This window comes from Phaethon aethereus (assembly GCF_964289735.1).
Source record: "Phaethon aethereus genome assembly, chromosome: Z".
Lineage (NCBI taxonomy): Eukaryota > Metazoa > Chordata > Aves > Phaethontiformes > Phaethontidae > Phaethon > Phaethon aethereus.
The window spans coordinates 79,286,796-79,314,556 of record NC_138577.1 but is presented as its reverse complement, the minus strand read 5'-3'; the positions used below and the strand labels follow the sequence as shown (position 1 = coordinate 79,314,556).

At 44.3% G+C, this 27,761-nt stretch overlaps 1 protein-coding gene across 2 annotated transcripts in view; it reads left to right on the top strand.

Annotated features, from left to right (window-relative positions):
- LOC309415438 (PALM2-AKAP2 fusion protein-like) overlaps positions 1-27,761 on the top strand; it is a gene marked incomplete at its 5' end in the record, with an annotated part of 58,938 nt that overhangs the window by 11,492 nt on the left and 19,685 nt on the right. Inside the window, one exon of one of the 2 annotated variants that reach the window (XM_082012962.1) lies at positions 24,423-26,814. In XM_082012962.1, coding sequence (XP_081869088.1) covers positions 24,423-26,814 — 2,392 coding nt within the window. Of the gene's footprint in view, positions 1-24,422; positions 26,815-27,761 lie in introns of those variants that run through there. The other variant, XM_082012963.1, reaches the window with a different exon arrangement.

The window sequence follows — 27,761 nt, the reverse complement described above, 5'->3', positions numbered from 1 at the left end:
ATTACTGCTGGGCCTGTTCCCTGTTTCCCTCTAGCTATGTAAGAGTGCCAGGAAGAGGAAGGGATGAGCTCCTGCAGGTATCGTCGCTGCTGGAGAGAGCTTTGCTCTGCCACTAAAGACAGCTGCAGACAGGGGACACAGTCTAGTACAACATTTGCAATTGCTTTCCAAAACCCTGCATCCTTGTCATTGTTAGAGCCTTAATTGCTGAGCAGCTGGTTTGAGCCCAAGAATTCATTATGGGTTGATTTTAATGTTGCTATTCTTGTAAGAGAAGAAGGGAATTAAAACCAAATGTCTCAGTGCTGATGTTTGCCCGGAGTGTGAGACAGGACGTTGGTTTAGAGACTGATACGTTAGCCCAGATTGTAGCTGAATACTTGAAAATGTCAAGCAGGAGGACTGCTGGGCAGTTGATGAGCTGTGTTTCAGCATTGTGTTCAGAGTGGGATCCATACACAGAACCTCAGCAGAGGTCAGCTTGGGCTGAGGCAGGATGAATGGAGTCAAACCACAGGGATCTTGCTATTACAAGGTGCTACGGAGAAGGAACATGGCTTGATACACTTCAGCATGACCTCTTTTACCAACCAAAGTGCGAGCAGGTGGTGGATAGAGGAAGCCGGAGGAAGAAGAGGGACAGCTGACACTGAAGAGAAAGCTTGAGGAAAACCAAAGACCAATAGAAGGAAGAGAAAACATTCAGGGAAAAACTCAGAACAGAGACATTTCAGACATGCATGTTTATGTGGGTCATCATCATTGCTAGTTATCCCATCTTCAAGAGGCAGCAGCTCCTGCTTCTCAACAGTGATGGAGCAGAAGAGGTCTCTGCCAGACCTCCCCCATGGAGCTGCTGTGACGCTGGCTTCCTGAGAGAAAGCTCCTTTTAAGTGATAAATGGCGGTGGGGTCTCTTGTCATGGACCGTTGTCTCGGGATCTGGTGCACAGTTGGCAAATCTTCTGTCGGTGGTAAACATCTTCATTAATAAATGTAGTTTGAAGATGTAGCTTACAGCAATGCACCCAGCACTCATGCCCCACACAAATGTGACAGAGCGCCTGGAGGGTAGGCTTCAGCAGCTAGGGAGCCACCATATTTCTTCTCATCTGGGGCTGGTCTTGTTCGATATCTTTGTTGATGATCTGGATGAGGTGATCGAGTGCTCCCTCAGTAAGTTTGCAGATGACACCGGGTTGGGTGGGAGTGTTGATCTGCTGGAGGGTAGGAGGGCTCTGCAGAGGGATCTGGACAGGCTGGATCAATGGGCCAACTGTATGAGGTTTAACAAGGCCGTTTTCTGCACTTCGGCCACAACAACCCAATGCAACGCTACAGGCTGGAGAGCTGCCCAGCAGAAAAAGACCTGGGGGTGCTGGTTGACAGCCGGCTGAACATGAGCCGGCAGTGTGCCCAGGTGGCCAAGAAGACCAACAGTGCCCTGGCCTGTATCAGCAATAGTGTGGCCAGCAGGAGTAGGGAAGTGATTGTGCCCCTGTACTCGGCACTGGTGAGGCCGCACCTTGAATCCTGTGTTCAGTTTTGGGCCTCTGTCTACAAGAAGGACATTGAGGTGCTGGAGCGTGTCCAGAGAAGGGCAACAAAGCTGGTGAGCGGTCTGGAGAACAAGTTCTGAGGAGCAGCTGAGGGAACTGGGGTTGTTTAGGCTGGAGGAGAGGAGGCTGAGGGGAGACCTTATCGCTCTCTACAGCTACCTGAAAGGGGGTTGTGGTGAGGTGGGTGTTGGTCTCTTCTCCCAAGTGACTAGTGATAGGACGAGAGTAAATTTCCTCAAGTTGCACCAGGGGAGGTTTAGATTGAATATTAGGGAAAATGTCTTTACGGAGGGAGTGGTCAAGCATTTGAACAGGCTGCACAGGGAAGTGATGGAGTCACCATCTCTGGAGGTGTTCAAAAAACATGTGGATGTGGCACTTTGGGACATGGTTTAGTGGTCATGGTGGTGTTGGGTTGATGGTTGGACTTGATGATCTTAAAGATCTTTTCCAACCTTAATGATTCTGTGATTCTGTTGCTTCTAGCAAGGTAGACTGCTGCAATTGCCTTTGCTGGACCTTGCAAACCGAGATAATGAGGATTAGCAATATAGGGAGAGCTTCAAAATGAACATTGTGTATTCAAAGTGTGTGTTCAAGTGTGTTTACAAATGCTGCAGTGTCTTTTTTATCTTGTCAAAGAGATGTAGACAGGTCTTAGGGGGAAGAAAAATCAACCCTGTTTAAAAAAAAAAGAAGAAAAAGGAAATGGAGATAAACAGTTGCTCCAGATAATTCTGAGGTTAGTAAACTGTTTCAACCATCAGCACAGTTTGTTGTATAGTAAGATTTGAGGTCTGTCAATGCCTAACAGCTTGTAACTCTGTATCAAGGGCCTAATTCGTGCTGTCTATGTTGAATTTCCAGTGAAAAGAAACTGACAAATAACAGCAACGTAGTCCAATAGGGTATCAGCAACAGCCCTATAAGCCCTCTGCATTTCACAGAAGAGTACAGATTTACAGACACCTCTTCCCCATCAGTCGTTAAATGAGGAGAAATAAATCTGCAAGAGAATAATTTAAAAAAAAAATCATGTTATCAAGAAATCATGTTGTAATGTTCTTTCACAATAAAAAACAGGCTCTCCCACATATTCTATGAATTAATTGATTAGCACACAAATAAAAGGTATCTGTAGCCCTTTCTTTAGGAGGATTCTGGTATTGTACATCTTTTATTTAAATTGATTTTTTCCTTTAAAATGCACATAACTTTCATAGTGTCAGATACACTTCAGGGTTAAATATGTGTAAACCTGTATGCACATGTGTTGACTTTCAGAGTGCCTTGCCTTCTCTTCTGATTATGTGAACTTTGAACATCTGTCTCATCCTAGGACAAGTTGTGCTGCTTCGACATTTCTTGTCTTTATGTGATTTTTCTACCCCAATATGGAAAAGGTCCATTAGCATTCTCCTTCACCTCTCTCTCCAAAGTGCAACAAGCAGTTCAGATATTTCCAACCCAGCACTTTCTTTAATAAGAAAATATTATTGCATCAGGAGGAGTATGCTTATAGTGGAACATGGTGCTTGTTTCAGTGCATTTAATGTCAGCAGGCTCATTCCTGTTTTCTCCTGTTCAGCTTTATAGTTACATCTTGTGTCTCAGAAAGCAGTGGAAATTCAGGGGGATCCTGTAACCCCAGAAGTCATGTTGTATCATGGTTTCACCTGCTTAGAGGCAAATTGATTAATTGTACTGATTAATTCCTTGAAGAATGAACTAAGTTTTAACACTAATTTATGTAGGATGTTGTACTGCAATCATATCTATACCTTTCTGCACACTGCCATCAACTGAGTGAAGCTTAAATTTATAGCAGGAAGCATTTAAAAAATTTGTAATGACTAGGCAGATAAGTCAGTGCCTCAACACAAGCTCATTGGTAAGACACTACTGGAAAATTCTAAATAATTACCTCTAAATACTAGAAAATCACTGCAACTAGGGAATGCATGTTCATGTTTCTTTTGTAATTAAAGATACCTTAACATTTCATGATACGCCCTTGCTTATTTGATAAGTAGCACAGTGCTCATCTTTGTCTGTGTGTGAGGAGTCTTGCTGGATGGTATCATCTTCTGTTGAGGTTAGATGTATGTTTAAGACTTAAGTTGTGACAGGCAGACATCTTACTTGCATTTACTTTTCCCATTTTGCCTTTCCGGAGCCATAGGAAAGCAGCATTATGGATTTCTGAAAGGTTTTAGTGAAATGAACTTAAGCTGGATTTTTAGACCAGGAATAGCCTGCCTGCACCTCCTAAGCTATGGACGGCCGTTTTTCAAGGAAAATGGAATTCCTTGAATCCTGGATTCCTGTGAAGTTCAGCCTCAGAAGTTGCTGCCTGTCAGTCGGCTGGTCAGCGTCATCTTGCCGCTGTGCAGGATTCCCTCTGAACACCCAACTGTGCTGGCGCTGGGTGATGGTGAGGGGCAGGGGTTCAGGGTTTGGGATGGGCGGGAGGAAGTCAGGGAAAAGGAGTCTGGGCAGTCTTTTCCCCGCCTTAAAGCAATTTTGCTGTTGCTGTTGTTTAATAAGCAGAGCTACCCTAGTAAGAAAAATAGTGACGCTATTAATAAAATTAGTCAATTGTAATGGAACCAAATTGGGTGGTTTTTTGGCATTTGCAGATATTAAGTATAGAAGAAATGACAGCTGAGTAATTACAGCAAAAGAAGCATTAAATGCAACTTGAAATACACACATCTTTTCTAAGCTTGGGGCTGTTTGACATTTGGTAGTGTTGATTCTTGGTTTGTAATGGGCTAGTCATACTCAGTTTGTGGTGATAAATTGCCCTGTGCTTATTACTGGTCTCCTCTAGGTAGCTGGCAGATAGCAGTGGGTGCTGTTAGTGCAACCAAGTGTTCTTTTCTTTCCAGACTTCTGAGATTTCTCCTTTCTAATTTTTGCTGTATACATTTAGTTGAAGTATTGTGTCTGTTCAAAGCTGCGGCAGCCCTGTCTCTGCAACAACCCCATACATTCTCAGGTTATGCTTAGAGGAACTTGCTGTAAGTCTGTTTTATTTAAGATGTTCAACAGAGGGTAATGGGAGGCTCTCCTGATAATACCTGACACTGTTCTGAAACCCCAGGTAAACTGCAGACAGCCTGAAGGATTTTCTGACTCTGACTTCAGACCTTTAGCTCCTTCAAAATTCAGTAGGTTTTCTATAAACATGGGAAAAGGTTTGAGTCCACTGAAGAAATCCTGACTTCCATAGCCCTGAGCTATCCTCTCTGTTTAGCCTGTGCAGGCTTCAAGATAGCACCAGAGTTAAAATGCTCACATTTAGGCTGAGTGAATAGAAATTAACAGGCATAACTTCAATTTGCAAGACTGGAAGTTACCTAAACATTTTGTTCTGTTTCAAAACAAACATTTTGCTGTTAGCTTTTTGCAAATTCCCAAGGGTCTTTGTTATCTAAACAAATTAAAACAACTGCTGTGCGCAGGTTCCTTGCTACCACAACAAACAGCTTGTTTTAACTTGGGTGATTGTGGAGTAGGGTTTTTTGCCTTCTCTTCCGTGCTTGCCTGAGAAACAGCCTTAGCATGTAGGACGACAGGTCATCTCAGGTGCTAATAATATTTAAAGTCAGTCCAGAGAAAGCTTCTTCAAGTCACCTTGCATTTATGGAGAGGCAGGAGCCTGCACAGGACCGTTCCCATTGTGAAGCTGATAGGGGACTGCTCAGTTACCCTTTGGTGTCCGTGCACACCTAGCACGTGGAGCAGAAAGCAGCTGGAGGTGGCTTGCAACAGGGCAAAGTGTCTTCCTACTTTTATTGTGAGTGCGGGTCAGGCCGGCTTGAGTTATCTTGCCCTTAACACCAAGGAGAAGCTCATCTGCTTGCATACCTCCCCAGCGAGGGATGCTGAAACGAGCTTTAGACTTCTAAATCTCTGAAGAGTGGAGGTGAGAAGTTCACTGTGAGGTGCCCGTAGTACATGGCTGTGGGGATCGCCCTGAGTGGCAGCGGTTGCATCTGCTGTCGCAGGTTGTGGAGCGCAGTTTTCATCCACCTCGGCACTCAGAGCAGAAGCCTTTAGGTAAGCTGGTGCTTTTGAGAGGTGCTGAAGAAGCGGAGGAAAGACAAGACGGGAGAGGAATTCTTTCCCCCTGTGTGTGGCTTGTAACAAACGAAAGTAATTTGTCACTTCTGATTCCTTGTTTGCGTGCTAGAGTAGATAAGGAGATGAACAGCCAAACATCAACTGTAACGGTGTGAGGAAAACAAGTAAGTGGGATGCTGTATGACCTTTCTCACTTGTTTTTCCAGCCATCATCTTTTTGTGAAATGTTGCACTGTCAGCTGATTGACATTCATGGCTCCAGCCCTTGTAATTTTGAAAGGTATTTTATGTTTGCCATGCTGGGAGTAGTAACCATGCCACATGCTGCTTTGTCTCTGAATGGAGAATGCCCCCAAGCCCCAGTTTTCAGAGCAGTCAAGTGCGAACACATCTTTTAAGAAGTTTTCCCTATTCAGCATGGGAAGTAAGAAGGATGAAGACCATTTTTAGCCTTGGAAATTAATTTCAATCCAATCAAAAGAGGGCCTCCAGGCATTCTTTGAGTTGGCCTGAACACAAACTCTTGGTTTTCATCAGGGTTAAATGTTTCTGAGGCATGAGTGCTCCTTACGTTACCCGATCCAGCTGCCAGCACGAGTAGACATTCATGCAAGTACAAGTAGACAGCAGAGGCATCTTCTTGCTGAAGAAGCTATAGTCTTTCTCCAACAGCAAGCAGTGACAGAGCTTGGCACTGGTCCCTTCCCTGTGAAAGTGGGCAGCAACAAGGGACCACGCTGCACCTCCCCACTGTGAATTGCCCAGAAGATGCAAAGCACTGGTAAAATGTAAGAGCCCTCTGCTCCTCCATCAAGGTTTAACGTGACGGTTTCCTCTCGGAAATTTATTTCGGTGGCCATCCTTGGGTAATTCATGCTGAGCAGTAATTCTGCTGCTGATACAGCATCAGACCAGACTTTGTCTGGAACGCGGGTGTTGGGGCAGAGGGGTATCTGCTCTGGGAAGGGAGAGGTTTGAGGTGTGAGCGAGCTGTCAGTGCAGCCTAACCTCAGAAATTGGTTTTATTTCTGTCTCATCCTAGTTGTCTTTATAAGAACAGCAGGTCTGCTTACAGCATCAGGGGAAATTAAACTGACAGAGCCAGTGTGTTCTCATAAAATAAATAGAAGTGGCCTTTGGGTTTAAAGTGTGTGATTTCCACGAAGGGGGGAGGAAGAACAATTTAGATTGTTCACCAGATTAAATTCTTTGTAATTGCTGGTTATCAATAGCCACTTAAACATGAGGAAATACCCAAGAAAAATATTTATTTTTAAAAGTATTTGTTGCAAGAAGTAATTCTGTCAGATTGGCTTCCCTGGCTGCTATGAGCCCTCTCTGCCAAAAATTGAAAATTGGCTTGTGAACAGGCGTGACCTGACCAGCATCACGGGCACCTGCACAGAGAACTGCCTCCCCTCTCCTGACCTGTGCTCCCTGCATCTCCTTGCGCTGTGTGGGGCCACGCAGAGCAGTCAAAAATGTTTTACCTGGAGAGAAGGCTGAAGGATGGAGCAATTCACTTAAAAGCCAAAAACCACTGAACCAGCTGGTGACAGGGCTGATGTAAAAAGCCTTACCATATCTCCTGTATCTTTGCCGTTTTCCTCTGGTCCCTTGCACATGACATTCTCCAATGTTCACCACCCATATTTATTTTTCTGCTGGCTTGATAGGGTAGGTTTGTAGAGGAGGTATTAAAAATGAGAAGGAGACCTGTAATACATTTAGTAAACTTCAGCAGTCGGATGTTCCAGCACCAGTTTTGCTCCCAGCAGCAAGCCTTGTGGGGCACTTTTCATTTTACAGTCCCAGACAGAGACATCTGTGGAGATAATATAGTTTGAAGATAATGAGCTGAAATGGTGACTCTGGTCTCATAAGACCTTCCTTTGTGCGCAGTCAACTTTGCAGTGGTAGAGAGGAGAGAGATAACACTTTCTCAGGCAAAAGATGTGTCGTGAAAAGGCAGTTGGTACAGAAGGAGGTAAGGGAATACTTGTGGTATTTTTTTCTTCTGCTATTGCACATATTGAATTTAGTGGTCATATAAGGGTGCTAGTCCGACAGGCTCGGAAAGTCAGGGAGGTTGTTTATTCCCTGAACAGGAAGGGGATGCACAAGAGGATTTGTTTGGTTTACCTTAAGTGTGCATGCACTTTCCGTAAAAAGGAGCACCTCTTCTTTTTTTTCCCTGCAAGCACATGTTTCAAGAATAGAATTAGCCCTGTGCAACATGTTGTAGTGATGACCCTGTGGTTCAAGAGGTGCAGTTATCTGCAGTGTGGGAAGTTCCTTGGGCTGATAGGGAAGCATCTGTGTCCTGAGGTAGCTGAAAGGGCTTGAGTTTATGTGACCGCTATAGTTTTGTTACTGCTTAATCAGGAGGTATAACACTGCCAGTCTCTGTTTCCGCCACATTTTTGAAGAGTTTATGGCCCCTGCTTTGTTTAACCATAACCACAAAATGCAACCAGCAGCTAAAATCTGAGATGGCTTCTCCCAGAAACGCTCGTAGCATAGACTGTGCCCCACCGTCAATGCCTCATCACGTATCTTGGAAGGTTCGTATAGGAGGGCTGTTTCGAATTAAATAATTCTCCCAAAGCCATGAGGCCCTTGCAGAGGTCATGGTGCCACCTACATCTTTTTCTTTGACCGGTTGAGCTCTTGCTTACACATCTCATCTGCCTCTACAGGTTGCCTCCTGGCACGGACAGAGCAGTCCTGTGGCTAGTTAGAGTCTTTCTCATTTGTAAGTTTAATTCAGCACTAAAACTGTGTATTACCTGCCATTCTGAGAGAAATTTGGCTGCAGACCTGAGGATCCTCAGATCTGCAGCCAAAAATAGTTGCCTGCCTCACACTAGCTTTTCGTATACACAGATTTAGCCACAAAATCCAGTATCTTTGGCTTTAATGTGCATTTGTGCTGCAAATTTGGAAGATTAGAGGCCTGAAACAGGTAAGTCACTTTGGTCTTTTTCTCTCAGATACTGAGACCAGCATCACTCTGTCTTTTATAATCTTGTCCTTGATGTCTCCAGAAGACAATACTTGCTCATTGTTCAGTGGATCCGTGATAGTCATACAGACTCTCCACTGCATTTCAGTCTTCATATGCTACAGCCTCTCCGTATCCCATGATATAGGGGACCCAGGGCTGGGGACTTACTGCTTCTAGTCATGCAGGAGAGGTTGTTTAAAATGCAGACATTTAAAGAATCTTTGCACTTCAAGAAGTTTAGAGGAATCATTTTAAAAGTAGTCTTGGACCACTTTGAGATAGACTTCCAGCATTTTTATTTGCTACCTGATCATTTAGCCATGTTCAAGTTTTTCAATTCAACCAAGAGTATTAGAAATATTTTTTTTAAATAAACTTGAGTGTCTATTGGAAGGCACTAAGACTTTAAGGAAAAAAACCCCCACATGACAAAAAACAACTTACTTAAAGCTGACAGTAACAATGGGTCTGAATTCCTGAGGGGAAAAAATGTTGTTTGTTTATTTGAGGCCAGCTCTAGCAAGAGGGGTTTAACAGGGTATATCTGCTGCCTTTACTACTAAACTACACAACTATGCATTACACAAGATCTGGGCATTACCAATGCATTCATTCTTGCGACATACCAGTATGTTAAGGAAATTTTATTACTCCTGTTTTCCCAAACTAACTGGTATGAGAAGCAGATTATTTTTTTAAAAATCTATTTTCTAGTGCAACTCTTTTTAGGTTCCAATGAAAACTGAGCATTTGCACATCAAGTGGGAAACTCCTGTGAGCCTGTAGGAAACAAGTGCCTTGAGCACCATCTCCTGCACACCTGAGTAATGCTCCAGTTACAGCTCTGTCCTCCAGTGATCTCTAGATGGTTGGTGGCAGGGAGATAAGATAAATATCTTGTGATCTTCTGCTCTTTCAGTGACCACAGGTGAAGCAGAGTTACTTGAACTTCATATTTAATCAATAAGAAGCTACAGAAATTGCATTTCAAATCCATACCATTTAACATAGAATTTAATTTTTCTGTGAGGCATTTATTCCTTGCCATAGTTTAGAATTCTTGGATGATCCAAGGGGAAAAGAAAAAAAGCTAATATGGGAAAAGTTATAACTGTGTATTATAATATCTGCCCATTGTCCAGACAGTATGGGAGATAGTATATGAAAGCACACAGTATTTCCTGTAACTTTAGGCTCATCAAAGCCACTCTTAGTTTTATTTTAGGACAGGGATGTTGAGCATCTTTTCTTTTTTTCCTGTGAGAACCTTATTTCCATTCTGTTTTCATGGATTCATTCAACAGGTGACAAGGAGCTTCTTCCCTACCCATGTTAAAACTGTAGAGGCTTGACTTGCCTCGGTTAACATGACTCAGGCAGGTGGTGGAGCATTGGATGAAGTGAGCTACCACTGCCTTCAAGGGTTCTTGCATCAAAAATACTGCTGCTGTTCTTTTTCATCATTGCTGGTAGAGGGTAGCTGTGCCTTCCCTTTGCTGATGCCCTAGAAGTAGTGAGAAAGCAAATCAGTATCTTACATAAGTGCTATTCCACCACTTCAGCTATGTCATCTATAGCAACATGTGTAAGGTGACACTAAATTCAAGCCATTTTAACCTAAAGTCCAGAGGGCCTTTACAGGAGATGTGTGGAAGAAAGGAGCTTTGATGTATGGAAGAAAGGAGTTTACAGTAGGTCAAAAAGGGACTGGTCACTTGGGAGGACTATAGGAATGTTGTCAGGATATGCAGGGATGCAACAAGGAAGGCCAAGGCCCTCTTGGAACTAAATCTGGTGAAGGAAGTAAAAGAGAACAAGAAGGACTTCTTCAAGTATATCAGTGGTAAAAGGAAGACTAGGGAAAATGTGGGACCTTTGGTGAATGAAGTGGGAGCCCTGGTGACAGAGGAGGCAGAGAAGGCAGAGTTACTGAATGCCTTTTTCACTTCAGTCTACTGCTAAGACTATTCCTCAGGAATGCCACACCCTGGAGATAAGCAAAAAAGCCTGGAGGGAGGAAGACTCTCCACTGGTTGATGAGGTTTGGGTTAGAGATCTTTTGGCTGAACTGAACACTTACTGATCCATGGGCCCTGATGGGATGCACCTGCGAGTGTTGAGGGAACTGGCTGATGTTGTTGCAACACCTCCCTCCATCATTTTTGAAAAATCATGGAGAACAGGAGAGGTGCCTGAGGACTGGAGGAAAGACAGTGTCACCCCAGTCTTCAAAAAGGGTGAGAAGAAAGACCCAGGAAATTATAGACCGGTCAGCCTCACCTCCAGCCCTGTGAAGGTGATGGAACAGCTCCTTCTGGAGGCCATCTCTAGGCACATGGATGAAAAGAAAGTTATCAGGAATAGTCAGCATGGATTCACCAAGGCGACATCGTGCTTCACCAGCCTGATAGCCTTCTATGATGGAATGACTAGCTGGGTAGATGAAGGGAGAGCAGTGGATGTGGTTTACCTTTACTTCAGTAAGCCTTTTGACACTGTCTCCCATAACATCAGGAAGTATGGGTTAGATGAGTGGACTGTGAGATGGATCGAGAACTGTCTAAGCAGCAGAGCTCAAAGGGTTGTGGTCAGTGGTGTAAAGACCAGTTGGAGGCCTGTAGCTAATGGTGTTCCCCAGGGATCAGTACTGGGTCCGGTTTTGTTCAACATCTTCATCAGTGACCTAGATGAAGGGTTGGAATGTACCCTTGGCAAGTTTGCTGATGATACAAAACTGGGAGGAGTGGCTGATACACCGGGAGGCTGTGCTGCCATTCAATGAGATCTGGACAGACTGGAGAGTTGGGTGGAGGGGAACCTCTTGAAATTTAACAAGGACAAGTGTAGAGCTCTGCACCTCGGGAGGAACAACCCCACGCACCAGTACAGGTTAGGGGTTGACGTGCTGGAAGGCAGCTCCATGGAGAAGGACTTTGGAGTCCTGGTAGACAGTAAGTTATCCATGGGACAGCAATGTACCCTGGTGGGCAAGAGGGCCAATGGTATCCTGGGGTGCATTAAGAAGAGTATGACCGGCAGGTTGAGAGAGGTTCTCCCCCTCTACGCTGCACTGGTGAGGCCTCATCTGGAGTATTGTATCCAGTTCTGGGCTCCCCAGTTCAAGAGAGACAGGGAACTTTTGGAGAGAGTCCAACAGAGAACTACAAGGATGATTAAGAGACTGGAACATCTCTCGTATGAGGAAAGGCTGAGAGACTGGGGCTGTTTAGCATGGAGAAGAGAAGACTGAGAGGGGACCTTATCAATGTCTGTAAATATCTGAAGGGTGGCTGTCAGGAGGATGGAGCCAGTCTCTTTTCAGTAGTACCCAGTGGTAGGATGAGGGTCAATGGGCACAAACTGCAGCACAGGAAGTTCCACCTCAACATGAGGAAAAACTTCTTTACTGTGAGGGTGATGGAGCACTGGAACAGGCTGCCCAGAGAGGCTGTGGAGTCTCCTTCTCTGGAGACCTTCAAAACCCAACTGGACATGTTCCTGTGCAGCCTGCCCTAGGTGATCCTGCCTTGGCAGGGGGGTTGGACCAGATGATCTTCAGAGGTCCCTTCCAACCCCTGCCGTTCTGTGATCCTGTGAGATGCCTGGTCAGCAGGCATCTCACAACTCATGTTTTTAGCTTTAACTGTTGGGCCTCCACGAAACCTAATCCAGGGGTGCTCAAATGTCACTAGCACGCAGACAGTAATGAACAACTACTGTGCTGTAGAAAACATTGTGCTTTTTTCCCAGTCACCCTCCCTTCTAATATTTTTCACATTCCCTGTCTTCAGTTGTTTTCCATGTGTCTGGAGACCACTGCCCTGACCCAAGTCTTCTGAAGCAGAAGGTTACCAAAGTTGCCCTAAGCAATTCAGTTAACGTTTAAGCCTCTCCTGTGGAAAGAATATAGTCAATCCCTTTTTTGTTTTCCTAGTAGGTAAAAATTACTGCTAATTACAGCTTGGAGCTTGTGTCTTTCACAGCAGCCCTTCGTGTAATTGCTCCTTTCCAGTACAAAGCCAGCCACATGCTGTGTTGTTGGGTTGTGCCTTCTACCCCCGCCCCCAAAAAACCAAACCAACCCTACAACAGTAAACCCCTCCTTACGCTAGCTGAAAACAGGTCTTTGAGTCTGTTGCCAACGTGGTGATTTTGAAGGGATCTCCAAGGAGGTGGCTCCACTACAGGTTAAGTGAAGTCATGCTCTTTTTGAGTAGCGTGAACTGGCATTTTCCTTTTAAAACAGCCTCTTTGTGTGAATGGGCTGAGAGTGTGGGCTGCCTCTTTTTTTTTTTTAAACCAGCCCTCCCTCAAGCTATGACATCACAGTCCTGTAACGAGCTGGGGAAGGAATTTGACTTAATGAGCCAAAAAAAGTGACTGCTCTTGTGGAAAACGACATTTTTTGGATTTCCTTCGGAGTTTACAGGAACGGAGAGAGAAAGAAGGGGTAAGCTAAGATTTCTGAACCTGTGACTTGCGTCTTTGTTGAGCCTTTATCATCCGATAGCGGGAGGAGTATTTAAAATACCACTTTTCCCTGTGATGGCTGTGGAATTCATTGCTCTGTGGCTGGTCTGTTCCTTATAAAGGGTAGGCAGAGCTTTCTGAAATTTACAACTTTCTGCTTAGGTGTAATACCAGAGAATATTGGTTCTAGGAAGAAAAGATACTTTTGTATATCCTGTGCATGTGGTAACTAGGAAAACCACCCACATGCTCGGTGTCTATATTCCTTAGGCAGCACTTGCAAAGTCTTTTGGCTGAATTCTTTCGTTGTTCTGTATGTTTCCCACGAGCCGAGTGTGTTATCCTTCTTGACACTGTAAAGCAAACTTCAGCTGATAAAGAGGCTTTAAGGGTGTCTGTTCAGCTTCGTCTTTTAGTTGTTTAGCACTGAAGGAAATTTAAGTTTGGTCACATTCAGCAGCAACAGCATTCCTGGTTTCTATGGCATTTGATGCACGCTGTGACACTTCGTTGATACCTCTGTGCATGCACCAGGGTAGCACATTCTTTAGCTCCTGAGAAATGAGGAAGGATGTTTTAGGGTAAAATATCTGAAAGCCAAGATGACATGATCTTTCCTTCTAGCCTGTGCTTTGGGTTTCATGTACACAGACTCCATAGCTGCAGTTCTCATGCAGTCACTTCAAATACTGAAAAGTGAGTTAGTGCTTGTGGGATGGGCTAATAAACAATACTCTTTTGAGCAGATCTGGTTAAGCCATTCTTGTCTGTTCCCTCTCTCCCCTAAAGTGACTTGACCCGGTATTTGTCAAGCGTTTGTACAGAAATGTGAGGTGCTGCTTGCAGTTTAATGGGGACCCTTTTTATGACTGCTTAAAATACCTCCAAGCAAGCATTTCCTATCAGATAGCAAATTGACAGCAACTCTTAATGTAACAGCTTACTTGGAATTAATGATCTTGCCAACATTAAATGAATTAACCAATATTTATTTCATTTTTCTGTAATTAAGAACAAAAAGAACCCACAACTGAGGGACTGGAGCAATCGGACTTTTCAAGCAGAGCAGTTTGAGCTGGAATAGCCAGTTCAGTTAACACCATTTCCCACCACCATTATCTTAATCCTCCACTTGCTGAAAGAGCAAGTGATGAATGCCTTAATCAAATAATATCCTAATGTAATCCAGATGTGCTGTAGGTCATTTAGTCAGTGGCTTTTCAGCAGGGGAGAAGGAATAATGAGTCTTTGGTTGGAAGAGGGGTGGGGAGCAAGGGCAGAGGCACGGGAAGCAGTAGGTGCTGAAAAGGAATGTCTTATTCCCCAGGATTTCTTAACTGCCTTTTTCCCAAATAAGGAATTAGAAAAAAATTGTATCCAAGTCTCAATTCCAATGAAATACTCTCCTGGAGGAGATAGTGAGATGACTGTAGTGCTTAGTTTGTGTTACGAGCAAAGCTTAGATGAAGTTACTGACTGCTCACAGTGCCTAACTCACATGGTGGGTCATATTTATAGCCTGGGGACAGCAATGGCATGTGGAGAATTTAGCAACATCCTCCTTTTTAGACACTGTACACATTTGTCGTCTTACTAGCAAAACTGTTCTGTAGACCCTGTAGTCTGACTTCTTTTTCTGTTAGATACTACATATTTGCTGGCCATTTGTTGAAGCAGTGTGTTATAGTCCCCTGATCATCTTGGCTGCATTGCACTCATCATTTAATGATAGCAGTTTTCATTTTGTGTGTGTATGTCTTTGAATGTGTGTTTTTCTACATGCGCCATCCAGAAAGTTAAGTTACATGCATGCCCTTAGAGGAAGAGCCCTGCAAATTGCAGTCCACTAGAGTTACAGGGGTTTGGCTCTTGTGTAAAACCTCTAGCTTTGTAGCCCAAGTGCTGTTTTCACCATGGCATTTTTCTGGAAAGGGGACTGGAGTGAAAGCATTTTTGTGTGGTGATTTGCTGATGGGCTCTGAGCACGGTGACACATTGGAGACTGTGACTCAGGGGAAGTGGTGTGCCAGGCTCTTGTTGGAAGCGGCTTGTCTCCCCACTTGTGTGTGTAACACAGATATTGGCAGAGACTTCAGTAATATCCTTTGATCACCGTCGTATTTTCTCCCTCTCCACTTACATAATTCAAGTGATTTTTGAGCTAGGACTAGGCTAGAGTTCCTCTGTCCTCTCAGTTCTCCTTTGATAATGTTCCAGTGACCTGCTTTTGCCCAAGTCTGGAGGTAACAGCCTAAAATACATTTTGGGTAAAGCTAAATATACTTTGCGACCTTTTTGAGCCACTACAGGCTCTCTATGGAGACTTTTAGGGACCTCTAGCTTTAAAGTAACCCCATTTCTTTGAAAAACGGGGAAGAAGGCAATCCACAGAGTGCTCAAGCCAGCTGGCAGGTTTAGGCCTGGTACTCTAACCCTCCCAAGGCTCACTGCCTGCAGTGAAATAAACATTATCCTGCTCTTTGTGGTCCAGGCAGAGCAGGCTACCATCAGGTGAGATGTGCTGCACGATGCAGTTACCTAGGCATACTTTTGTATAAGGAGATTTTGCTGTGATGGGTCTTAAACTAATGGATGAGAGCAGCTGTAACAAGTCTTACTGATAGAAGCAAAGCATCAATAATAATTCTTAACCTTCTTCAGCTGTCAAAGAGAAATAGGTGTTTAGCATTTTTTTCACATTTCTGAGCATAATTTCTTCCTTTAGTCCTCTCTGCAGCATCACTCTCAATTGTCAGGCTCCAGTAGATCTTGAACAGCCATGCCCTTTAGAAGTGCAGCAAGCATTAATTAGGCTTTAGGAAACAGTTAAAAGCAGTATGGTCTCCAGCAGTTGGTGTTTATGAAGCAGAGAAGTGAAAGAAAGTGAAAAATAATCTATCTTAGGCTTTGTTTGCAAATGTTTGTGGGTGCTTGCTTCAGTTAAAGCTTTCAGTTCCTACTATATTGCCCTTGAAAGTAAGTGGTGAAAGAGTTCTAGCATAGGGAGATCATGTATCTTTGTTCAGAAAATACAGTTTAGACCACTTATGAAAGATTTACAGAACTGTATTGGCCGGTGGAAGAATCTGTTTCTTCAGAAGACTTTTAATACCAATATATCTCAGAAAGCCTACTTATGCACTTATGGCAGGTTTATCTCAGTTCCTCCAATGTATTAAAACAGTTTTCGTAGCAGCCATAAGATCTGCTCAGAGGACGAGTGAACTGTCCGGCCCTTTGTCTCCATTTACTGCCTTCCTCCTGCCCCTGCCTAACCCAAATTCCTCCCTCAGGAGGTCCCTTTCGCTTGCACCAATATGATTCATATGCCAGTATTTTTCTCTAGATCTCACGCTTACAGAGGAGGGTTATAACTGCGTTCTTTAGATGGAACAGAAACCCCCCACCCCCAATGAAAAGACTAAGGAATTTTGGAAATCCCCTTGTCTCATTGTTTTTTTGTGCAAGTGACCGTAAAGGTCACCCTTTCCTTGTGCTGACATTATCTAGATGGGTTAGAGAGTATTAAAACCATGGCTTAGTTCAGCGTCCTTTCCCCTCCCCGCTGGGATTAGGTCATGCTTTACCACAGCAATTGTTCAATCCTTGACGTGTGTTGGGCAGATTTCAACTGCAGCATTTTGTGAAACTGTGATTTTTTCATGCATGCATTCAGAAACCGTGTTCCGCTCCACTCAGTATCTGTATTTGGCATACTGTTAAGCTGAACATTTTCCTGTCCTTATCCACTTGGGATTTCTCTGCTTTCATGTAACATACCCAGAGGCTGAACGGGAGAGAGTGCTCCTAACAACAGAGCCATGAGGCCATGAGCTCTGAGCCCAGATCCAGTAGCACCGACTGAGGGGAGCCTATCCGAGTGGACAGTGCAAGTCTTCATGGTACAGGACCTCACCTGTGAGCTTCAACTGTGAGGAAGAAATGCTCCTATTCCTTAGGGATTGTAGCATACCTTCTGTTCCCTGCCAGGTAGCGAACAGTTTTCTAATTGTGTAATGTTCCTTGTGTGTTAGCTGGATGCAGTGCTCTTCATTTCCTCCAGCAAACCATTGCACTTCCTTAGGTAGCGTTGGAGACTGCTTCAGGAGGTCGTGTTTACCGTTTTCCTTAGCACCACATGCTCTGTAAATCAGATACCCCAGCTGTTCGAAGCATTCATTCTTGTTTCAGCAAAGACAGAATTTAGAGACAAGCCATGGAAAAGTGAGCCTTAGGAAAAATGTGTAACAAGGTTAAAAAGTACTAACCATCTGTGGTGTTGTGGTTGATTAATAAGCTAATACATTTGTATTGACCTTGAGTCTAGTGCTGCCTCTCTGCGGCACTGGTTTATTTCCCGTGCCCTCACACAGGGTGTACTGTCCTGGTCATTCTGTCCTAGGGAAACAAGTGGAGCAATAGCAGAGATAATACTTCACCGTGCATTTTTCTTTTGAGATGGAAATCGATTTTGAAGCGAGAGGAGCATCAGGAGTGGCATTTGAACTGATGAGAGTGATGAGAAAAACACGTTTTTCTGGATGAAATGCCTTCTTATGCATGTGTTTACTGCTCTAATTCTGTTGCACTTTCAGGCTGACCTACATTATGAGAAGCCAACAGTGCAGAGAACAAGAGAATGGTCTTTTCAATGCAGGTTCTTGTACCTGAAATCATACCACAAATTTACTGATCTCCTGGGTACTAGGAGCTCCAGGTTCTCCCCATGTGTGTGAAACGCTATTCTAGAGCTCTTCAGAGCATCCTCTTATCTGGGTGTGCAGAGTGTGGCAGTACCAAACGGTGCTGCAGTTTCTGAATGAAAGTTTAATCACAGCTTCCTCTAATTTCAGATCTGCATCTTGATTGCTGTAGAACTGAAGAGAGCTTTCACAGCAAAGCTAACCAGCCACACACACTGTAGTATCCAAGTCTACATCACTTGAATATACACTGCTTTCCCTAGAGACAGCTATGTAACCATCATACTCTTAATAACCTCTGTCGGGTTTTTTCTTTATCAGAGATTATATTTCTTTTCATTCAGAAGTTAGCAGCCTTTTGCCCCTAAATACTCATTTCCGTATAAATCACTTCATCCATGCAGGTGCTTCATGCAATTACAGTTCTTTGCGGGAGTGAAAAGACTTCATAAAAAGTAGTTAGCCTTTTGGGTTGTTGGTTTTTTTTATAACAGCTGCAAAAGCATTTAATTTAAAGAAAGGAGATATCTGTTTTTCTTGCCCCTGGTTGAAATGCAGTCATTAGGGCTGCAAATTCTTCGCGGAGAGACCAGATCTGTATTTTTAGGGAGTAAGAGAAAATAACTGGCATAAAGGATCAGGTGGCTTCCCACGTGTAGAAAACTGCTTCCAATTTGTATACCTTGGAGTTAGTGGGAAGTATTAAGGGTTATTCCAAAGGTAGATCCTGGCTTGCCCAGGAAAAACTTCAGGTGTTTGTCATTGAGGGCACAGAAAATACTGGACCTATAGAGATATGTTTGGAAAAATATGGTATAATTCATTACGTCCTCGTCATTAAAATATCCTACCATACAGTATATGTTCATTATTAAAGTATTTGAGCCATTTTTCTCCATCCTTAATTTATTACAGCAGCAAAAGAAGATTGGACTTTGATTTTATAAAAGAGCTTTAGAGTGTATCAGATGGGGGAGCTGAAGCCTCTGGCTCAGCTGGAATGAAAAAGCATATTGCAAAGCCTTTCACGTGCTTTCTGAGCAAATGCAACCACAACTCTTTCTCTAAAACAGACAAAAAAACAGAAGACCACTCAGAAAATGCCACACAGCAAGCTCTCCAAGTAGCCACTTCTCTGGGCCCTGTATCCCCACGACCCTTACTACTGTCAGTATTCCAAAAGAGCCCCCCACTGCTTCGTAGAGGGAGGTAGTATGAAGTTGCATTGGTTGTTAGTCTGTGCTCTTGTGATTTCTGAAGTGCTTAGAAGGAGATACGCCAGCTTTCCATGAAGAAAGTTTGCCTATTGTACTGTCTGGCTACCTCAGGCAAGTCACTGAAGAGCGTAGAGAGCTGCTTACAGAGAAAGTCACTTGTGACACTCAACACTAACACATTTTAGTCATCAGAAATGGTTTCTGTCTGTGTACGGAAGACACTGCGTACTCACTGTGAGAGGAGCAGGCAGGGTTTTGCTTTTTGTGTTCAAGTAGCAGTATGAATGGAACTACTCAAGGTAGTGCCAGCATCTGCCTGACATGTCTTAAATTCAACAAAATTTGGCAACTGCATTTGGGGAATTCTTTTTTTTTCTGAAACTTGAATTTTATCCAATTTCATTAAGTGAAAAATTGTAAATTTTTTTACAACACTTTCCATAGCATTTTTAAAACCCTTCAGAGTCAGTATAAAAATTTTGGATGAGAAAATGGGACTTTTTCACACAGGAGCAAGAAGACAACAATTTGGTTTTGGGCTTTTTTTTTTTTCATGAAAAGACATGGTTCCTGTGGGTAATGTGAGTAGAAATTCCCTTCCTTTCCTTGAGCTCCGCATCATCAGCCACATCCCTTTTCTTCCTTATTTCCAGGATTTTTTGAAGAGTTCTTTGCTGCTGCTTTCTCCTGGCTCACCCAAACAGGAAATTTCCAAAACAAAAAGTGTTCGCCCAATTTCTTCAGACTGCTTTCTGCAAAGGCTCCCACCTGGAGCATTCTTGTCTGTCCGGTGATGAGGGAGGTCACCACATCTTTGGAGGTGGAGGTGGTGGCAGCTGCCCCGTGAGAGGCTGCCGTGGGAGGGAGCGTACCAGCTGGCATGAGATGGGAGCCAGCACAGTGGTTTGGGCTGTCATTCCTATCTGGGGTGGGGTGGGATGGTGGCACCTTTCTGAACACTTATTGCGTGGTAGTGAACATCAGCTGCAAGGGATGGGTGCTAGCGCCTTGTAGGACTCTGCTTTTGCTTTTGTTGCCTGTTAAAAACTGCAACACCCCTGTGTCATACCATTCTTCTACAGAAAACAACTTTTCTGAAGAAATGCTTGCTGTTGCTAGCAAGAGTGGAGCAATACCCGTGTTGGCTAGGGGTTTTCTCTCTGGACAGGGTGGCCATCTGGAAGCACAGGGGTGCAGAAAACTTCTGCATCTTGGCAGTGCTTGGGACTGGCTCCACCTGTGACGCAGGTGGTCACTGCATTCTTCAAAAGGATGAGCTGAATGAAAGCAGCAGCTCTCCTGAAGGTTTGCCAGAGTCAACCTCCTGGCAAATCCATTATTAGGTTCCTTCTCCTTTGCAAAGAGGCGTTGGAGAGGCAGGCCAAGACAGTAGGTGAAGAGGGAGAAGATGATTGACATCAGCAGGAAGGTGTTGATTAGGTGTTGATTAGGTCAACCATGTGCAAATGTGATTTTAAGTTACACTATCATACTAAAACTGCTAGAGGCATGGCAGGCCCAAGAACCGAGGGGAAAGGATTGCACAAAGCACCTGCTCTGATCAGACAGTGGGAGGAGAAGCAGGTGTGTACAGGACATCTCCAAAGGAGGATGAAACCTGAAGAAATAGAAAGTTGATGATGTCAGGAGACCAACAGCATCAAAAGCTCTCCTGAAACTTGGCTGGAGTGATTGAGAAGTGATGAGAAGGCCACAGGAGGCTTCTGAGGAAACTGTGTTTTAGATTTTGTAGAATTGTGAAATGTTTTTAGTTGTTTAATCTTTTTCTCTCCCCTCCACTGTTGCTTCAGAAGAATGTCAGTGTGGCTTAGAAGGATTGCCTCCCACATGTTGTTGTAAGCATTTTGCATTGCATCAAACAAAGGCAGGCACTAGCAGTATGTTTGCTGGGTCTGGCTAGCAGCACACCCACTTTTTTTTCCTTCTGAAAGAGCTGATTGCCCAAACACTTACACTTTTGTAGATGAAGAATTCAACCAAGGAGGAAATATGTTAATAATTCTCTAAGCTACTAATAACTGGAGTTTACTAAAGTGCAGCAGCATTGTGGAAGTTGACACTAATTACCCAGTTGCATCTTGACTTAAATAGAAATGAATGCACATTCAGAGACTGTGTAAATGTAACTTCTGGAAAATCTGGGTCTAGATGAGCAGTGCATGGGAATCACAGTGAATGCTGTATGGCTGATTACAGTTAGGATTGAATGCGGCCCTTTTCCCATTTACAAGGCCTTTGTAATGGTGCAGGCTTTGAAAAGCCTCCTCCCTGTAGGCGGCAAATGCAAAGCCCTTGGTACATACTTACCACCACGGAGCAAAAGCAGTCCCCTGGCAAGCTCCCCTCCTTCTGCCAAACAGCTGAGATGGGGTCTCTCTGCATCCCACCGCCCTCCTCCTCCAAACCTCCTCCCACCTGTGGTGTTGTCATCCCAACAGGTGCCATTTTCCCAGACCCAGCCAGTTATAGGGACAGGCTCTGTTGGCTGGACTGTCTTGAAAAGCTTTGTTTTGTCAGCTGCTTCCATCCTTACGATCTTCTGAGTTACCTTCTTCAGGTAATTCATCAGTAGACTGACTTTTGCTCCTCACAGGAGTGTCTGGAGCATACCGCATTGCCATGACCTCACAGAATTGTCCCCAGATTCTGCCAGAATGTGTTGAGGGAAAAACTGTGTGGTTTTTTTAATTGTATTTTTTTTCGTCCTCTAGCATTCCTCCCTGGCTTCTCTGCCCTTCTGGGAGCCCTTTTCCTTGCTCAGTTACTAATCCCTGGTAAGGAAAGGCTCCCTTCCATAAGCAGCAATGTTTCCTCATAAGTTTTACTGCATAATTGTCTGTCTTACTACATAATTACATGTGCCATGCTAATTGCACAGACGCATGCCCTTTCAGAATGCGGACATGCTGTCATAAATGAATGCCTGGATTAGACCCAAACGCGATATGATCTGAAACAGTTTCTACATTAAAGCAGTGATGGAAGTAGACACGCTTTAGTGAATGGGGTCTCTTGGACAACTGGGGGCATATTCCCAGCTCCGTGGCATGGAGGTACTGGAAGCGCAGGACTGGCGGGCCCTTCCGCTCCTGTTTGGCTCTGCAGGGAGATGGGTCTCAGTGGCAGGGGTGCACAGCTTCATTACCTGATTTTCAGTGTCTGTTGAAGGTGTGTTCTTGCAGCTACACAGGACATGTAGTTAGCTACCAATGTCCTAGTGCCTTTCATCTGTCTGTTTAGAAGCAAATGTTAGTAGGAGCACGATGGCATACTCATGGTTTGTGTGAAAGGGGACAGCCAGTCCCTTTGCACAGACTGCTCCAGGTAGCAACATTCCCCATTTTGCATCAGCAAGTCAGGCAGGGGGGATTTAAATCCAAATATCAGAAAGGTATTGCAGTCTTAGTCCTGTCACCTGAGTACCCGTTGTGTCATGAGACCTGGAGCTCTGCAGGCAAATGAAGAGCAATTCTTGCCCTTTCAGGTTAAAAGAAAGCTTATTTTTTCATTCCTGATGTGCCCACTCAAACTAAGGACTTTTTACGCTGTTGGTTCTGTATTTGTTTGCAGAACAACTGATTTCTTGAATATATCCTTAATAGGACTAAAAAAGAAACTGGCCACATTTAAATATTTAAATGGTGAAAAATAATATGCTTTAAGAAAAGTACTACTAGAAGCTTCAGCTGGAGAATTTCTAGGTTCAACAGCAAATGAAATGCAAGTAGAACCAGTGAAGTACGTCAAGTAAAATATAGAGACAAAAGCAGGTTGTTTGTTTGTTTGTTTGTTTGTTTTTGAAGGTTTTTCCCAATGTTTAAGCACAATTAAGAAGAAACTATGTAATGGCTGAAGCCAGCATTGTCTTCAACTTGTGTACAACTACATAATTAGACAGCTCTTTCAAAGTGCTTTTAGAAAGAGAGCTCTTCTAGCTGGCTGGCTATAATTCCTTAAGGTGTGTCAAATGCATTTTCCTGCCTATACACACCCAGAGGCAGTGTGGTTTTTCAGGTCACTGGTAAGTGCCATTGTGCTCCTAGCTGATCATCTTCCGCTGCGGTGTGTATTACCAGCATGCAGGATAAGGGACGGCAAGGGTGGAGCTGACTAGCAGGCAACGGTGCCCTTGTTGGGTGGCCACTGAGTTCACAGGGTTCGATCAGTGCCCTTTGCTTCCCAGGCCAATGCCTCACACATAGAAGCACATGTGGAAAGAGGCTGGAGATCTCAGGTACCGGGTTTCTGTTTTAAAATGTTAGTCAAAGTGAATAGGTGTGTCACTTTTGGTTTTCAGGAGTTAGGAAGAGTTAGCAAGTTCTTTTTGAAGAATAATGCTGAAAATGACCTCTTCTTTTTTTGTGTGTGTGTGTGTTTCCTTTTTTTGCCTTTCAGCAGTAAAGAATTACTGAGAAATTCATTGTCATATTACCAGGTTAATCAGAAGTTCCTTCAGACTTTACTCACAGGAAGTTCAGTAGACTGCTCGAGCAGTAAAATCTGCCCATACCTGAACATAAATAGTGTTTCTTTCAATACCCTCCTTGAGAGCAGAGGCAACACATCAGGGAGAGATATGAATGCAGTGCATCTGCATTGCAGATCAAAGCAGTGGGAGAGAGGAGACCATGATTCTGGTCCCTGTCATGCTCCTTGTGGTGGTCTTCATGCCGTGGGAGTTGCAAATGCTTCCTGTCTCCCAGGTCCAGTTGCATGTGGGTTTCCATGTGGGCTGAAGAAAAGACCCTGCGTCTTTCCAGCACCATGTAATTCTACCCTGTGTTTGATGACTAGGATTGATCCACTGAGAAATGAACATTCCTTGCTATTGCCACATCCTTTTTCCTAACTTGGGATGAATCGCCTACTCTTTCTGCATCTTAGCATCTGTTTTTGCAAAACAGGGGCAGTAATACTTTGCATCTGTAGAAGCATGAGATTTCCTTTAGGTGCAGAAGGCATTTTTAAAATACCAAGATGATAGGTATTGTGTGCTGCATGTGCAAACCTTTGAAGAACCTAAACTGCCAAGTCATTAATAACTTGGAAATCCAAAGCTCATTTTTAGTGACACACTAGGACACAGGCATGTAATAATGACAAAGTGAGGATGGTGAGCAGATGGGAGATACTTAAATGAAAGTTTGTTTTTGTTTTAGTGCCTTGTCCAGCTTCTGGTAAGGTAACTTTCTATTTTTTGTGTTAATGATTTGCCTTGCCTTCCCACACTGTGAGGGGCTGCTTTAATCTCAAGTTTAAAAAGTGCTAGGATTTGCTTTCCAGATGGTGTTTACTCTGCAAAAAATAAAATGTTGCTTTTTAGGACTTCATCATAGTTTTGTTCTCTTTTATTTTAGAAATCTTCCAGAATCCCTGAGGATGACATCAGGTTGAGAAAAAACAGAGACCAAAACTGTGCCAATTTCTTGGAACCAGCTACTGTGCTTGCTACAAAGGAAGAGAAAATGGAAATTGAAGTTCCAGTTTCTGAACATAAAAGCATCACCACAGTGGCTTCACCACATCCCATCGACAATCCAACCCACTTCTTTGCCCCTGCTGCCAGCCACAATGGACTTAAGGACAGGCATGAGTCTCTGGACAGTGAAGTTGCTAAAGAGATCAGATATCTAGATGAAGTGCTGGAGGCAAACTGCTGCGATTCTGCTGCAGATAATACCTTTAATGGGACATCCTCCCCTGAACCTAGTGCAGTCACCATTATGGATGGCTCGGGAGCATCTGTTAGTGTCAATAATGACTCAGTATCCAGTGAAAGGGAAGAAAATGTAGCGGACAAGCAGGCACCCTGGGTAGTTGAGCCATGTGAAGCTAGCACATCAGATGAGAACCTGAAATCTAATGGCCATTCCTTGGGTGGACTGAAAGAAGACACTAGGGAGAGTCTGAAGGTGCCAGGAAGTCCCACTTCTTCAAACAGCTCTAGAAGATCCTCTAAGGATGGAGAAGCAACTCTTACAACTCTTAAGAAAGAGGCTAAGTTTGAACTACGAGCCTTCCATGAAGACAAAAAGCCCTCAAAGCTCTTTGAAGATGAGGAAGAGAAGGAAAAATACAGGGTCCGCAAAGTGAGACCATCTGAGGAAATGATGGAACTTGAAAAGGAAAGAAGGGAACTCATTAAAAGCCAGGCTGTCAAGAAAAACCCCAACATTGCCGCCAAATGGTGGAACCCTCCCCAAGAGAAGAGCCTGGAGGATCAACTAGATGAAGAGCATCTGGAGTCCCACAAGAAGTACAAGGAGCGCAAGGAGAGACAGCAGCAGCAAGGTACAGCACCAACATCCCCCAAACAGGTCAGCTGCTCCTTTGTACCACCAGAGCCAGTCAATGTCAAGAAAGAGGATATTGTCACAGAGCAAATTGACTTCTCAGCTGCCAGAAAGCAGTTCCAGCTGATGGAGCATTCAGGTCCATCTCAGAGTCAGGCCCCACCGAGACGGTCAGGAACACCCAAAATGTTCTCCATCAAACCCTTCTACAAAAGCCTCAATTCTCCACATGTAGACAGGCCACTGTCCTCCATAACAAGACCTATTTCAGTGTGTGGGCAAACAGGACAGTTTGAGGGCAACAGTGCCACTGTTGTCAAAGCACAGAAGGTCTCCTGTACCTCAGAAGATGATATGAGTGCTCAGACTACCACGGCTGACCCAGTAAGAGAGTTACCATACAGTGATGGCCCCAGAGGCAGACAGACTTCAAAACTGTGGGTGGAGGATGGAGAATTCATGAGTGCTAGAGCGGTCTTCACGGTGGTGAAGGACGACGGACAGGGCGTGCTAGACCAGTTCCCAAAGGCAGGCAGCGCCTCTTCCCCTCCAGAGGAGCTCGACTCTGGCTTGGATGACTTGTCTGTCAGGTCTCAGGATACCACTGTCTTGGAGACCCTTTCCAATGACTTCAGCATGGATAACATCAGCGACAGTGGTGCCTCCAATGAGACCATGAGTGCTCTGCAGGAAAACTCGCTGGCCGATTTCTCCCTGCCGCAGACCCCACAGGCCGACACTCCGGCGGAATGCAGGGGTGAAGGCATCTCCAAGTCATTCAGTGACCCAGGCTGTGACTCGCCCTCTTCTGCCTTGGCAGACTCCATGCTGATTGACGACCAGCTGGAGTACCAGGCTGGCCTGCTGGTTCAAAATGCCATCCAACAAGCCATAGCCGAGCAGGCGGATGAAGCAAACTGCAACGAAGAAGAAATCCCGGCAGAGAAGGAGATCTCAGTCAAAGAGCAGCCAGCCACCACCGGGCCAGCTCCAGCCTCCAAGGAGCAGCAGAACCCAATGTTTGAGCCACCCCAGGTGTCTTCACCTGTTCAAGAAAAAAGGGATACCATACCAAAGACTTCAAAAGAGGAGGACTCAGGACTTGGGGAAGGGAAGAGTTTGCAGCAGTCACCTGTGTACTCAGCCAGCCAGCCATTCCTTGTGGAGGGAAATAGGCACGAAGTCAGCTATTTCAGCAAGTATTCAGAAGCTGCTGAGCTGAGGAGCACTGCCTCCATCCTGGCCACTCAGGAGCCTGAAGTGACCGTGGGCCCTTTCAAGTTACGGTCAAGGAAGCAGCGGACTTTGTCGATGATAGAAGAAGAGATCAGAGCTGCCCAGGAACGAGAAGAGGAGCTAAAGAGGCAGCGGCAAGGTCTGCAGGTGGCACCGAGCCCTATTATGAAGAGTGCACCACCCATGCCCACCAGAACCGTGTCTTACAAAACTGCACCAGGTAAGAGGCCAAAGCACCGGAGAGGAAGTGAAACGTGACTGAAGGGTCAAGTCAGACTCGGTTTTATGTCATTTTTGAATGAATATGTCATTTTGCAGGGGGCGGGAGGGTTGTCATGACTTCATCTGCCTGGAAACTGCAGTCAGCAGGAGGGCATGGGACAACGCAACTTTCTGTCTGTGAGCATGCCTGTGGATGTTATTGTTTTTTCCCAGCTGTAGCCCAGAATTAACTTACATACCCTGCTGAATGTCATTAGGAAACCCTGCACTCTGTTCATCCCCTGCCACTCTGTAGTGTGACGTGTCTATCACTGGGGTACTCAGACCACGCACTGAAATTTAGGATCATCACAAGGAAGGACAGCAGTCATTAAGGAAGTGCAAATCTGCAAATTTACAGATTTGGGGGTTTTGCATCAAATTTCTTTTTGTGTGTGTTTTGCTTTCTGTTTTCAGATATGTTTTGGTCGTCTTAATGAACTTTGTCTGGTAAAAAGATCTCCAGAGCTGTGAGTTGCCATGTATTTCAGCTGATGTCATTCACTACTGAATTAAATAGGCATCAATGCTTAATACATTCAGTAGAAGTCCTCCTCCAACTGATCATCTTCTGGGTCTTTGTGGTGGCATTCACAGCAGTTACAGCAGCATATCTCTCTCCTCCTTCCCTTTTCAAAAAATAAAGTCAAGCACTCATGCCTTCTTAATGTAACATTAAAAAAGAAATCTAAAAAAAAAAAAAGAAACACATGCCAGGCTTACTTCTGTTTAGTGAGTATTGACCTACATATGCTTTGCAAGTACTTAGAAGTTTTTATTAACAGTGATCATTGTGAAGAAGTATTAATTTTAGCCAGAGTACTTAAATTCCGTCCTTATTTCCACTAGTGTAAATCTGAGCCAGTGATGCTTCCAGAAATTGTGCAGGGTGATTCTTTTCTTTTG